The 15,383-nt window shown below is 36.5% G+C and overlaps 1 protein-coding gene across 3 annotated transcripts; it reads right to left on the bottom strand.

Moving 5' to 3' along the window:
- Positions 1-1,611: 1,611 nt before the first annotated feature.
- c5h2orf42 (chromosome 5 C2orf42 homolog) lies at positions 1,612-15,258 on the bottom strand. Of its 3 annotated transcripts, XM_051108985.1 has the most exons (9): positions 15,154-15,258; positions 11,278-12,314; positions 8,822-8,935; positions 7,818-7,934; positions 7,451-7,555; positions 5,859-5,966; positions 5,654-5,754; positions 5,391-5,559; positions 1,612-2,126 (listed from the first exon to the last, which is right to left on the bottom strand). In XM_051108985.1, the coding sequence occupies exons 2-9, from the start codon at positions 12,296-12,298 to the stop codon at positions 1,930-1,932; spliced, it is 1,932 nt and encodes a 643-aa protein (XP_050964942.1). In that variant the 5' UTR covers positions 12,299-12,314; positions 15,154-15,258; the 3' UTR covers positions 1,612-1,929. The 3 variants fall into 3 exon arrangements, with proteins under 3 accessions (XP_050964942.1, XP_050964944.1, XP_050964945.1); XM_051108987.1 differs by lacking the exon at positions 7,818-7,934; XM_051108988.1 differs by lacking the exons at positions 5,654-5,754; positions 7,818-7,934 and having other exon boundaries at positions 5,391-5,622; positions 8,822-8,967.
- Positions 15,259-15,383: the final 125 nt, after the last annotated feature.

The following is a 15,383-nucleotide window of genomic DNA, read 5'->3' on the forward strand; positions in this document are numbered from 1 at the left end:
CAACTTGAAATGTTAAATTATACTAAGTGACAACTTAGATATTTGAGTTGATTCAACTTAAAATTTTAAGGCAGCTGGGTTACTTACCCATCTGTTAAGTTTAACAAACACAAATATCTAAGATTTTACTTAGTACAACTTAACATTTACAGTCGACTAAACTTATTTGAGTTGACTGAACTTAAAATTTTAAGGCAGTAGGGTAGCAAATTATTTTAAGCTGACTCAACAAATTGTGTTTTTTGTTTTTTACAGTGTATGTCGAAAAAGTCCCATCTCATGTTCTCCCTCAACTTCAAAATCGTCCTATATCGCTGTTTTACCTTTTTTGTTAAGGGTGTTTGATCTTCTTCACATGTTCACTTTGCAAAGACTGGCTTGGAACTTCTACAGCAACGTAGGATGATTTTGAACTGATTTTTGAAGTTGAGGGAGAAAATACGATTGGAGTTTTTCGACATACCCTAACTGTCTTTTACCAGAATACACAGAGTTCAGGGAGAGCAAGACAAGACGAGCGTTTGAGTTTTTAAATTGTGTTTTTTTTAATGAAAATAACTGATCGTTTCGCTAGATAAGACCCTTCTTCTTCAGCTGGGATTGTTTACAACCACATTTGGGATTGTTTGAAGCCACATTTAAACTGCATTTTGGAAGTTCAAACTCGGGGCACCATATCAGTCCATTATATGGAGAAAAATGCTTAAATGTTTTCCTAAGAAAACATCATTGCTTTACGACTGAAGAAAAAGAAAGAAAGACATGAACATCTTGGAAGACAAGTGGGTGAGTACATTATATGTGAATCTTTGTTTTGGAAGTGGACTTCTTTAAATTCAAGCTTTTTTTTTTTTTTTTTTTTAAAGTAATGACCAAGCGGCCAGCAGCAATGAGTTGAGCATATCTGTTTGATTATTTATAGACATAAAACACTTGATGAATTTCACAATATTTAATTTAAACATTTAACCTAGATAAATGTGCACTGTTAGATGCATTTCGAATCATTTGTATGGAAAGTGGAAGCTAAAGCACGAGTGTGATCACTCACATTTAAAATATGCCATCATTTTTGCTCATAAATATCAACACAATATCAACAAATCGTGTTTTCGTAAAACAAACATGCTTTCTGCCATCTCTTGAGAAGGAATGCTTCACAAAAATGATCTGAAATGCAGCAAATATTTGCCTCACATACATGGTAAATATACCTAGAGAATGCTTTAAATTACTACTTTAAAATGAAAGAATTAATGTAATAAAATCATGTTCTATTGCGTAAAATTAATGTGAAAATTCCAACTTCTCCGCCCAAAAAAAAAAAGTCTGTGGCATCCAAACTGTCTTCACATTTAAGGGGTCATGAATCCCCAGAACACATTTTTTGGCATGTGAACAGACTGCATTTCAGTGAAAACACTAATAACACTCATAAATGTTATCAATGTTATTAGCAATTTCCAAAATGCAGTTGAAATGCAACTTCAAAAGATCCCAAATGCAGTTGTAAATGATCCCAACCGAGAAAGAAGGGTCTTATCTAGCGTAACGATTGGTTATTTTCATAAAAATAATACAATTTATATACTTTTTAATGTCAAAAAGCTTTTAATATTTTTATTTTTAGTTCATCACTCTGAATACAACAAATGCAGAAATGTATCAATGTACATGATTGCTGAAAACAAGACATGGAGAAATTCTGACAACTGTACAGCACAAAACATGTTAACACTGTATATTTTTTGTAGATGTCTACTATAAATATTTTACAGTTGTCTGTTGCCAGTTACCTGCTTCTGACAATGAACATTTTCCTGAGTAGTTTCTCATTGCCATCTAATACAAGTGCAATAGAATGTGGAATTGAGAACTGTAAGTGTCAAATTGCATGAGAATTACACGAGGCGTTACTACAGCAGGTCTTCACTGGTGTGGGATGGTATCTGTTTGTTCAGTTCTCTCTGTCCCAGCAGAGCTCTTGCAGTGCTCCAGTTTACTGCCCAGCTGATGGCCGTACTCAAATCGGATCCTCAGTTCTCCCACTTGTGAGTGTGGAAGGATGTCTGGGATCCACTCAATCACGAAGGGCACAGGCTCTGTCTGCTCAGCACCGCACGTCCCTGAGAGAAACGATAGCACGGTGTTGGAATCATAAAGCACAGTACATTGAATGATAATGATTATCCCCTTGTGCAAACTACCCTTAAGTGACACAAAGTCAAAATGATTGGACAAGAAGTCATAATTATTGAAATTATGAAATTTAAAAGTAAAGATAAATGACATAAAATTAAGTTATTGAATAAAAAAAAAAAAATATTACATAGAAAGTGGAAATTATGAGATAATTCTGACTTATGCCATTGTTAGATTAAATTTTAGGTAGACTATCTGTAGCTTTTATGATATCAATCATCAGTTGAAAACCGTTGCACTAACCCTTCTGGTCATATTTATAGAAGATAAATTCATGCAATAATATACAAGATGTCTTGGGCATCCAATCAAAGTACTCATTTAAACATGATTATTTAAAACTATAACAACAAGTAAGAGTTGTGTGCAAGCATATTTCAGTTCTGGTGTGTGTGTGTGTGTGTGTCCGTAGTCCTCGTTTTTCTGTGGGTTTACCAGTGTGTCCATGGTCTAGTTCCTGTTTTGTCTAGGTATTTTTGTGATGGGCACATAACGACAGGAAGTAACACAAGAGCAGTCAAAAGTGGAGCTTAAGAAATAAGAAAATTTTAACAACGGCCACTTTCAATTATTTATGAATTAGCACTTCAGTTTTGTTACAATTTTTTGAGCATGGCTTTTTATCTCTAACTTTTTATGTCATATTTAGCGTTTACCAAACATAATTATTTTCTTATATTGTGGAAATCCACACAACGTATTCCTGAGTATGCCAGAAAGTGGTGTATTTTATTGTACTAAATATAACGTAAAATATTTCTCTTGTGGGAAAACATTTCCACTTTCACAACTAAATATCAGCCTCATATTTAAGCAAAAAAATAGCATTATGATCTACTGCCCAGAATAAACAATTAGCTATGCTATAAATTATGAAAAATATTTGAAAATGGAAAATATTTAACCATTTGTTGCTTTGGTTATGTAATGTGATAGCTAATTTAAAATACATATGACGTATTTTCATGGTTAAAACCATAGATATGTATATGAAGAGTTTTATCTGAAGTTTTTCTTTAAAATAAGCATTTTTATCAGGCTCCATAGGTTTATACCTAAGTACCGGTACTTCTGATTGGGCTGAGGTTAGGATTTAGCGAGTTTGAAGTAAAAGTATTTGATGGATGTATACTATGTGTCGAGAGTATTCACTCAGTATCATTATGTCGTTTTTGGCCGAGATGGCTTTTAGAGGGTTTTGCATCTGAACTCTTTATATCAGGGTTCTCACACCTAGGTTATCTTCAAATTTAAGGACCTTTCAAGGACTTTCCAGGTCCAATACCCTCAAATGCAAGGACTTAATGTGGGGACACATGTCAAGTGAGAGCAAGGTTACATTGTGTTACCTTGTAAGATTTTTGATACCGTTTTCATGCAAAAAAGCATACACAACTATGCAAAAAAGTATTTTTTGCAGATTTACAACAGGCTCTGCACCTGGTCAAATGATAGTCCTGTAGATCTCTGGCAAGCCATTCTTTGTAATCTTGTTTGGTGAGCCAAATATCTTTAAACTTGCATTTTCCAGGCATGACGTTTCAGCGGTTTCAGCCTGTTTTTGCAATGTTTCACTGTGTGTCTGTGAAACGTTAAAGGGGTCATCAGATGCCCATTTTCCACAAGTTGATATGATTCTTTAGGGTCTTAATGAAAAGTCTCTAATATACTTTGGTTAAAAATTCTCAATGGTTGTGTAAAACAACACCCTTTTTACCTTGCCAAAATGAGCTCTGCAAAAATCATCCCATTCTGAGGGATTGTTCCTATAAATGCAAATGAGCTCTGCTCGCCCCACCCCTCTCTTCTCTCTGTGGAGTGACAAGCTGCTCTGAGAGATTGTTTTCTTAAGTGAAGCTTGATCACGAATGATCCGCACGAACATAGACGGATATATGTAGATCGGGAGGCGCATTCCATTCACTAACAAACGTAATCCACTGCATCTTCGGCGGCTCAGATGTCAGGAGTAAATGACGACCACTATGTTCATTATTACATCCAGCAAAACAACACCTCAATTGCTCAATCTGAGATATTCTTGTCTAACTTGCATCCCTGCTCCGGCATCAAAACAATGGAGGTCGGACTGTTACAGCTGATCTGAGGTAAGAGCTCATGTCAATCAACTATCGTGGGAGCGGCCTCTGTCAGGTGTGACGCTGACAGGCATGTGAGAATGGCTTGATTTGAAAAAGTGGGTATTATTTTTACAGATCAATTAAAAACCACTGCATGGATTTTTATCATTATAGGGTATATTTGTACATACACTGCCAACACACATTAATGTTCAAACAACATGAAAAAGTGAAGTTTGTACAACACAAAGCACCTCATGTGGAAAACACTTAACGTAATTAACGTAAATCAAGCAAGCTAATATGCACAGGCCACAAAGTGCTGACAAAACAACACATTCGTGGACCGGAGGGAATAATAAGGAATTTTTTCCAGAAAACTTCTTGCACAAAATAAATTCAAGCACTTTCAAGGATCTCTATCTATGTTTGTTTATTTTTAAAAACTTTCCAGGGCCTTGAAAATTTTGTTTTCAGATTCACAAACTTTCAAGGATTTTAAGGACCCGTAGGAACCCTGTTATATGTAGATGCCTTATTAGCGGCTATGTGCCACTATACATAAGCTGTTTAGCATACTGAAATGGTCAAAGCCTGTCTGTGAACAACACTTGAAAGCAAGTTGACTGTGTGTCTGCAACTGTGGTTATATATATACTTTAGAGATTAGCAAAATAAAGTTTGTAAAAATGTAAAAGTTTATCCCATCTCTTTGAGAATTTAAATTATAGTGTTTTTTTGTTTTGTTTTTTTACAACTAGAGGGTTTGTAATATTGTGGCCTCTTGGAAAACTCATTGATTTTTACTGTGAGTGATGACACACTGACCGTTCCAAGATGCCGGACGTGTCAATGTGTCTGGAGCAGCCAAATGTGGCATCAACCTATACATATCTATACATAAAACTACATACAACAACTAGCCAATATTGTTGAATGTTAAATCAGACATCTAAAAGAACACTCTATTACTCTTTCTATTTCTATTTCTGGAATCACTCTGGGGTCCAGTTGGGGATGAGAATTGATAGGGGAATATGATTTGGCACAAAATTAGGACCAATAATGATAATTCTGCCTTTATACTAAGTGAATAGATCCACTCACCCACTTTGAGGAAGGTACGTAGCTCTAGTGGTCTAATGGCCAGAGGCTTATTGGTGCGTGAATGGAGGCAGGTGTCTGATCCAGGATCAGGAAGGGTTTCCCGACAGCGGTACGGTGAATAGGAGCCGTCACTGTTCTTCACAAAACTCTGAGTGAGTTCTAGAGGTAACTGTTCAAACAGAGTGCCATCATTACGAGACTGCCCACAGATGCTATGGCCGTTAGTGAAGATCTGACGCATCAGGGAGAAAACAAATACACACCTCTGGGGTATCAAAGATGCGTTTGACATGCATCAAATTGGTAATGTGCCACGTGTATTTAGAGAAAGAGCCCAGAGGCAAAGCGTCATTACGCACAAATGCTAAAAACACACAAACAAGGCGTAACAATATTTATAAGCAGATCAGATATTAGCACATTATCAATATAAGGTTAGGTACTAATGACTACAGAGATTATACTCACTGGTAGTGTAGTTGGGTAGTCTTCTTTTCTTTGAGCCCAATGATAAACGCTGCTGTAAGGCGTTAAAGAAAGCCTGAGGAATGTGGAACACCAGCGGCTCTGGCTTTCCTGTTTACATAATATTCTTCAATATCAAATCTGATCAGGTCAAAAGTAGAAATGCTTGAAAAAAAAGTGGGAAACTTTACATATACGCTACCAGTCCAAAGTTTTTGAACAGTACGATTTTTCATGTTTTTTAAAGATTCTCTTCTGCTCACCAAGCCTGCATTTATTTGATCCAAAATACAGCAAAAGCAGTAATATTGTGAAATATTTTTACTATTTAAAATAACTGCTTTCTGTTTGAAAATATTTTAAAATGTAATTTATTCCTGTGATCAAAGCTAAGTTTTCAGCACCATTACTACAGTCTTCAGTGTCACATGATTCTTCAGAAATCAATATGCTGAAGAAACATTAATTATTATTATTATTATTATTATTATTATCATCAATATTTAAAACAGTTTTTTTCAGGATCCTTTGATGAATAAAAAGATCCAAAGATCACCATTTATCTGAAATAAAAAGCTTTATAACATTACACACTATGTCATATATGTATATATGTTGTTGTTGTTGTTGTTGTTTTGGGGTGCTTTAAATTGATCAAAAGTAATGATAAATATATTATGTTTAATGTGATAATAAAGACATTCTGCTTGGTGAGCAAAAGATACTTCTTTAAAAAACATTAAAAATCTTACTGCTCAAAAACTTTTGACTGGCAGCATATGTACAAGACCATAGACATTTCTAATGTGAAATTTCCATGTCAATTTTGTCTTTTTATTTTACTTTTTGCAGATTTTACTGTTTTATTTATTATTTTTACAATCATTTCAGAAATTTGTAAGTATATTTAGCCATTTGCTACATTTTACATTTTTTTCATAAATTTTAAACAGTATATTCTTGTATGACTTGTTTAAAAATATATATATTTTTACATAGTAGTATTTGTTGTACCACCGTTGTCAAAATGTTTTTAATTTTTCAATATATCACAACAATTTTAAGACAATTAATAATAATGAGACGCATCCTGTCAAGCATCCTGTCATATTATGGAAAAATATCAAAAATCTTGAGAAGATGAAACTCATTATTATGCTAATTGTCATAAAAATGCAGTCAAATTAGATAAATTTTAGAGAAATCTGATGCAAAATACGTATCAGGTGTGTTTTTGCTTTTTTTTCAGTTTATGAAGTTGCAGCTTGAATCATTACATTTACTACTGTTATTGTACTATTATATTTTGCACATGCAACTTTATTTTCAATGAGAAAATGATTTAACTTAAATTTACATCAACTACAAATGCTGCATCCATTGTGTTTTCTCACTGGCATGTCCTGTCCCCCAACTCAGAAATTCAGGTTTTAAAAAAAGTCTCCCACTCATAATTGATAACTTCATAATTGCATCCTTATGCATTAAACTAGTAAATACAAACTTTCCGACATGACATTTTTTTGATCTTGAGGTAAAATATGACCTGGACATATGTGAGAGGCTTTGTGAGATTCGCCCTAATATTCTCTTACCATCAAACTGGAAGTGCATCGTCTGATGGATTCTCTCAGTAACACTGGCCAACCACTGCTGGAAACCCAGTGACACATGCGTCTCATCCACCGGCTGGCTGCTTCCTGTCTCATTCAACCAACCACACAACACATATCAAATCAACAAACTATGATAATGAAAGCCATGTGTACATCATTTATATTTTCAAACCTAAATGTGGCCTAAACCTAAAAGAGATTAGAAATCTCTCAAAATCAACCAACAAAAATTTTGTATCTGTACTGAAGAACAATGAAAGCGTGAGTGTTGGGAAAAATATGGAAATAAAGTCAAAGAAGAAGAAAAGCAAATGTATGTAAGTGAAGAGGAAGTATCTGGCAGCACCTGGGTTCTTAAGCCCAGTAGAATTGGAGTGTTTTCTGTGAGTGGGCTTGCGCTGGTTTAGGGTGGGAGCAGAAGTGTCTTTGACAGCCAGAAGAGACGTGGAAGACACAAAGGAAGCTGTGTGATATAGCGACAGGTCCAGAGAGCCAAAGAATAAAAGAGGAAAACAGATTACAGAGGAGGTGGTCAGAAACTGCAGAACATAACAGCAGCATTTAGACATCAGCAACAGATTTTAGTGGGTGGAAAAGAAGAGACTCCAAGAAGGATTCATTTTGAGGTCCATAAGCAGACCCACACAGAATCTGTGCCAACAGAAAGCTCAGATTTCCACAAAATTGGAACATCCATCATTCACAAAATTCCCTGCTTCCTTGTGTGTCTGTTTATTAAACGTTTTGGTGAATCTTTTGTCATTTTTGTAGTTGATCTATGTAACACTCTCAGCTTAGCTTAACAAATACCCCAAAAATACTGCATTATGAGCAGGTACAAAGCATTGTTGCCAACCAGGTGACTTTTCAGACCCCTTTTCCATAGAAAAGATTAGGCCTAATCATCGCTGACTGAAAACTGAACATTCTTCTTGTGGCTTGTTACTCTCACATAGGCTTAAGGATATCGATTTATATGTAAATATATCCCAAATCACTGCACAGCCTTTGTCTTTAACTTATGTGATGTTTTTCAGATGACACTGCTGTTATAAATTTCATTTCATTGTCAGAAAAATATGTTTTCTGAATCTGGCTGTATTAAACTACAGAGCGCAGAGTAGAAGAGAAGCATATGGATGTAAAGGATTGGATTGACACTAGGCATAATTAAAACACAATGCAACGACATCATGAATATGCTTTTTAATGCTAATATATGATAATTTTAATGCAGACTTTCTATTCTACAGCTACTTTCTATTGAAAGTATTTGGCAACGCTGGCCCTTTTGTGCAGTAGTTCTGAGGTCACACATTCTGTGTGGCCTGTTCATAAGCTTTAACTTACCAGTAGAGGATTCCACAAATTTGAGTCTCTTGGAACGATGAGAGATGGAAGGCTCAGTGTGATGCTGAGATTCAGGTATACTGAGCGTTGTGGCATCTGCCCTCTCCTGCAGTCCTGGACATGCACAATAATTCTTACTGTCATCTCTGATATATAAAAAAAACAAGCAATACACTATTTTAAATTTATTGTGAACCCTAAGTAGGCAGCACATTTAGTCATTACAGGTGTGCTCTTGACACAAATCCTGTTTCCGAAATTCAGGAATAGTATACTCTCTAATATAGCTAATTCTGGTCAAAACCTAAAGAAGCATTGCATGTATCCCAGTATAGAAGAGAAAAAAAATGCTGAGAGGGAATTACTAATATATTTCACTCAGTATCAAAAGGTATCAATACAAAGTTGGTCTAATTAATGAATTTCAACCAATTTAAAATGTAAAGTTTGAAAATCAGTGCTGTCAAATCAATTAATCACAATTAATCGAATCCAAAAAAAGATTGTTTACATAATACATGTGTGTGTGTACTGTGTATATTTATATGTATGTAAATGACATACACATACATGTATATATTTAAGAAATATTACACATCTATCTATCTATCTATCTATCTATCTACCTACACAGGTGCATCTCAATAAATTAGAATGTCATGGAAAAGTTAATTTATTTCAGTAATTCCACTCAAATTGTAAAACTCATGTATTAAATAAATTCAGTGCACACAGAATGAAGTAGTTTAAGTCTTTAGTTCTTTTAATTGTGATGATTTTGGCTCACATTTAACAAAAACCCACCAATTCACTCCATCTCAACAAATCAGAATATGGTGACATGCCAATCAGCTAATCAACTCAAAACACCTGCAAATGTTTCCTGAGCCTTCAAAATGATCTCTCAGTTTGGTTCACTAGGCTACACAATCATGGGGAAGACTGCTGATCTGACAGTTGTCCAGAAGACAATCATTGACACCCTTCACAAGGAGGGTAAGCCACAAACATTCATTGCCAAAGAAGCTGGCTGTTTACAGAGTGCTGTATCCAAGCATGTTAACAGAAAGTTGAGTGGAAGGAAAATGTGGAGGAAAAAGATGCACAACCAACCGAGAGAACCACAGCCTTGAGAGGCTTATCAAGCAAAATCGATTCAAGACCTGGGCTAAGGAGAAGAAATGGACTGTTGCCCAGTGGTCCAAAGTCCTCTTTTCAGATGAGAGCAAGTTTTGTACTTCATTTGGAAACCAAGGTCCTAGAGTCTGGAGGAAGGGTGGAGAAGCTCATAGCCCAATTTGCTTGAAGTCCAGTGTTAAGTTTCCACAGTCTGTGATGATTTTGGGTTCAGTGTCATCTGCTGGTGTTGGTCCACTGTGTTTTTTGAAAACCAATGTCACTGTACCAGTTTACCAAGAAATTTTAGAGCACTTCATGCTTCCTTCTGCTGACCAACTTTTTAAAGATGCTGATTTCATTTTCCAGCAGGATTTGGCACGTGCCCACACTGCCAAAAGCACCAAAAGTTGGTTAAATGACAATGGTGTTGATGTGCTTGACTGGCCAAAACTCACCAGACCTGAACCCCATAGAGAATCTTTGGGGTATTGTCAAGAGGAAAATGAGAAACAAGAGACCAAAAAATGCAGATGAGCTGAAGGCCACTGTAAAAGAGACCTGGGCTTCCATACCACCTCAGCAGTGCCACAGACTGATCACCTCCATGCCACGCTGAATTGAGGCAGTAATTAAAGCAAAAGGAGCCCCTACCAAGTATTGAGTACATATAGAGTAAATGAACATAGGCCAACAATTCACTAAAAATGTTTTTTTATTGGTCTTATGAAGTATTCTAATTTGTTGAGATAGTGAATTGGTGGGTTTTTGTTAAATGTGAGGCAAAATCGTCATAATTAAAAGAACCAAAAACTTAAACTACTTCAGTCTGTGTGCACTGAATTTATTTAATATACGAGTTTCACAATTTGAGTTGAATTACTGAAATAAATGAACTTTTCTGCCGACCATTTCTGAACTTACATATTTAATTGTTGTATTAATGTTGTTAATTTATCTAAATTCCGAAAGCTTTTAAAAATAGGCTTGTTCGAGATGCATTTATGCCGTGCAAAGTAATCGGTGTATGACATCAAGGAACCACAAGAGCAATTCAAAAGCAATTCGTCTGCTTTCCAATTGCTCTTGTGGTGCTTTGATTTCATATACCAATCAATCTGCACAGTGACGATGCATCTCGAACAAGCCTAATGGCTTCTAGTTCTGTAGTGATTAGCTACAACCCTAATCAAACACACCTGAACCAAATAATCAAGCTCTTTTGGATCACTTGAAATATCTCAGGCCAGGTGAGCTGAAGCAGGTTGGAAAGAAATTTTGCAGGACAGTGGGTCTCTAAGAGCAGGGTTTAAGTCCTAGGACCTAAATGGTGGACTTACCAGTCATGTTGTAGTTGAGGAAAGCTGAAAACTCAGAGGCCAGCTTCTCATCACTTGTGAAAGCACAAACACAAGCATAGAAATGGAGGCAGTGCTCAGGTAAATTGTGCTGTTGTGAATTTTCTCCTTCATTGACATTAGACTGACCCCCACTTTTTGCCATTAAATCCCCCTTGGTATTAGGCATGTAACATGCACAGTGAAAGGGAGCCGCACCCACAGTCTTGTCTTTAACACCAGATAAGCCCACTGTCAAATGCAACAGTCCCAGAGGGTGGGCTTCCCCTGGCTGGCACTTCACTATTAGGGTCCCTTTAGAGACCCTCTGCACTAGGGGTCCTGGTGTCTCTGTAGCCAACCTCCACAACTCTTCCTTGGCCTGGGAAGTGGCCATCAGAGCCTCCAGCACAGAGCTTTTGAGCGGCAGAGGTGTTGCTTGGGTCTGACACTCCATGGCTTGCTTCACATGAGTACAGGGACTTTTAGGTGGTTGTGTCAATTGCTGATGGCCACCTTCAACTGTCAACTCACATTCGTTTTGCTGGCAAGAGGGCATGTAACAGCGACCAAGGTTGACACGGGTCAGCAGGGTACCGTCTGCAGTAGTTATAGCTGTATCCGTGGGGACTAACTCAACAAAGCCTCGTTGTTCAGAGCCACGTCCCCGCTGACGCACAGAGAACACTTGCGCCCCTCCAGCCCTGCTGCCTCCACTGTCTGTCACAACTCGAACCACTTCGCATGCCCCTTTCTTTAAACGTCCCGTCCCATGGTCCCCATCCCTGAAGATGGTTCCACAGGCCTTGTTCTTACAGCTGAGGCCACGGGTGCCGTTGTAAACGCCACATTGAGGGCACTTGCGGATGCCTCTTAAGGTAGCTTTTCCCAAGTTGGACAGAAATGCAGGAGTCTTCCGCTTGTCTCGAGGTTTCCCACTCACGTTGCCGGCAGTTTGAGTGACAGGAGAAACCACCGTTTGTGACGCCAGCGGTATTCCAGAGTTTACCAGGGGAACATCCATTGTTAACACATGTACACTGAAATCAAGATTGATAAAGGACAGTTTTATTGGTTATCAACAAGGGGGGGGAGCCCTAAACAAAATGTTCAATTTTAAAGTTGTCTTTGACATAATTAACACCTTTTGAAATCCCGGATATTAAGACTTGTATGGCTTAATATAATGTAAACTATGACTTTTACTAAAATATGCAGCAGAAAACCCACAAAATCCACATTGTTTTACACATATTTTGGACTATGGGGAGCGCCATTATTTCAATGAGGTGAAATGGCTGCACTCAGTAATTACGCTATGTTAATGTGCTGATGCCTAGTAGCCGAATCTATTACCATTTAGCCTTATCCACACTATTGAACTACTGCTGCTAACTGTTGCTATTTTTTCTGCAACAAAACTCTGAGAATAAAATACTAATACAGTAATTAGTCATTTTTAGTTGAAGGGCAACAAGAGAAGTGATGTAAGTCTTAACTGCTTTTCCTAGCGATAAGAAGAGGAGCAATGAATGGGAAGATGCCTGTGAATGAATTAAACTTCCTAAAGACCTGGGTCTTCGTTCTCTCAACTTTAGCCCGGATGCCTTTTAAGGCTTTTAGTTGACCACAACTACTGAAAGAGCTTACAAACGGCAAAGACAAGAAACGCTAGATGCCATCCTGGCAAGATGTAAACATGCCCACGCTTGTCATGAGACCACAGCCACTGAAGGAGTTTCTCAGCGTGGATTTCACTCAATATCCAGGACATTTAGACTCCTTGTGGGGAAAATTAATGGTACAGCATTTGGTTTAAGCCTACACTTACATGCATTCCCACCTGTTAGCTCTTTCAGTAGTTGTGGTCATCATATTAGCATTTTATTTTCTGTGTTGTGGTAAAAACAGCAACAGGTAGCACCAGTAGCTTACAGAGTGCAACCAATTCATGTCATAATGGCGCCCCCATAGTCCAAAACATGTATAAAATGATTTTTTTAAATAACATAAATCTTTTCTACTACATATTTCAGTAACAGACATCATTACGTGATATTAAGCCATACATGTCATAATACCCAAGTTTTGTCTGTTTTGACTTATTTTATCTTTACAAATTGATGTGGTGAACTTCAACATGTCCACCCTGTTAAGGGGAATAGGTCATTCCTAGTATTCAGTGCCTTTTGGACATCATAACACTTTAAAAAAAAATTAAACATTTTTCTAAAATCAATTCTTGTGTAATTATGATTGAGAAGTAAAACTTGAGGGAGATATAATGCATGTGAAAAATATTTTTGGTCAGTCTTAAGTATTTAAATTTAAGGATGCATTTGCTAAATGTGTCCACCTTGTTAGGTTTTCTGACTTAACAGGGTGGACATTAACAGGGTGGACATTTTAAGCCTAAAATCTACCATTACACTAAGCCTGAGCAAAAAATAAATGCTAACACAGAAGGTCTGTCAAATAAAGAATTGAATGTTTTTTTTTTAATGCTACTTTTACAAATAAAAATTTCTACATTGAAGAACGTTGAAGATGATCACATCAAATTAGAAAGATAAAATAAGTCCCTCTAATGAAATGATGTCAGCCATTTGATATGATGTAATATCCTTTTTCCAACTTTCATTTAAAAAGCCAGTAGTCGAATATAACAGGGTGGTCAATATTTTGAGGGACAAGCTAAAAACTTTTTTTATTTTATTTTTTTTTAATGAATTTAGTAATACCAATGTAAAAAAATAAAATAAAATAAAATCACTCATATTAATGCCAGACACAGGCCTAGGGACATAAGATAAATGGTGATTTTTGGTGGTTTAAAATGCTGTAAAATATTTAGAATTATTTAAAAAAAAAAATGCTTAAAGTTCAAAGAAATTTTGAGGCAAAAACATCATGATCTTTACTGGGAACACAAAAGGCATCGAATCCCAAAAATGACCCTACTGTGTTACAGTGCAGCCTTTATACTGAAGAACAAACCTCAGTTAAGTACTACTGTGTCCCAGCAAAATATTACTGATAGATCCTCGTCTGACCATGAAGATTACCATACATCACGTACCGGTTTGTAAAAAGGTCTGAAACTGTTTGTGATTCATTATGATTCATTCAGACAGTTCACTCATACACTGCATCGTTAAAAAAGGTTTCTCACTAAATAGAAGACAGAAAACAAAAAAGAGCACTGAACAGGGTAGATGTTTACCTACAATCCATTGTAGGAAACAAAACTTGCAAATGTCTCCTATTGTTTTTCAGCAAGGAAGCAGCTCTTTTTGCTCCTGCACCTTGTCAATGACTCTCTACTACAGGCCACGACAATTTAAAAAGTATATAACTACCAAAAAAAGAATAATATTAAAATATAGGGACACTTTTGTTGTCGCAGCTTTTGTTGATGAATGGCTGGAAATATTCCTCATAGTATCAGATAGCAATACCATGTGACTTAATAGATTACTATATACCAATACATTATATATGTCCAAGAAACCCTGGCACATACTGTATCAAAAACCCATTGCCACAGTATTAATTTATAATTTAAAAATTTATAATATATATATAGAGAGAGAGAATTTAAAATAGGTAGTTTTAGTACATATTTCCTTATGTAATTTTAAAAAACGAAGATAAAAACAGGTTAAACATTCATAAAATATTTCTTTCTTCAAATTCTTCTAAAAGACAAATAATTTTGTACTAATGATATGAAAATTCCATTGACATCCAATGATACAGTATTACAGTACAAGATTTACAAAGCATTCAGATGACATCGATACATCGGGACTGATTTGAATTAGCTGCGTGACAGAGAATGAATAAAGTGAAGTATATGATGATGGGAGACAGGCCAACCTCTACAGCGACGCTTTCCAGTCGCTCAGTGGTCAGATTCGGCGGAGGATTTCACTTCAGAGCTTCAGGAACCGTCGCCATTCCTCCTTACAAACAGACTCTCCGCTGCGGCTGTAACGAGCTTCCCCATTGGCCGCAGGGCGACCAATCAAAAGCATACTGGGAACTGAAGTCAGTAGCGACTCTCATTTACTAGCTCATTAACGTTTTGAAAATTCTTCCTCGTTTGG

This window comes from Labeo rohita, chromosome 5 (genome assembly GCF_022985175.1).
Source record: "Labeo rohita strain BAU-BD-2019 chromosome 5, IGBB_LRoh.1.0, whole genome shotgun sequence".
Taxonomy (NCBI): domain Eukaryota; kingdom Metazoa; phylum Chordata; class Actinopteri; order Cypriniformes; family Cyprinidae; genus Labeo; species Labeo rohita.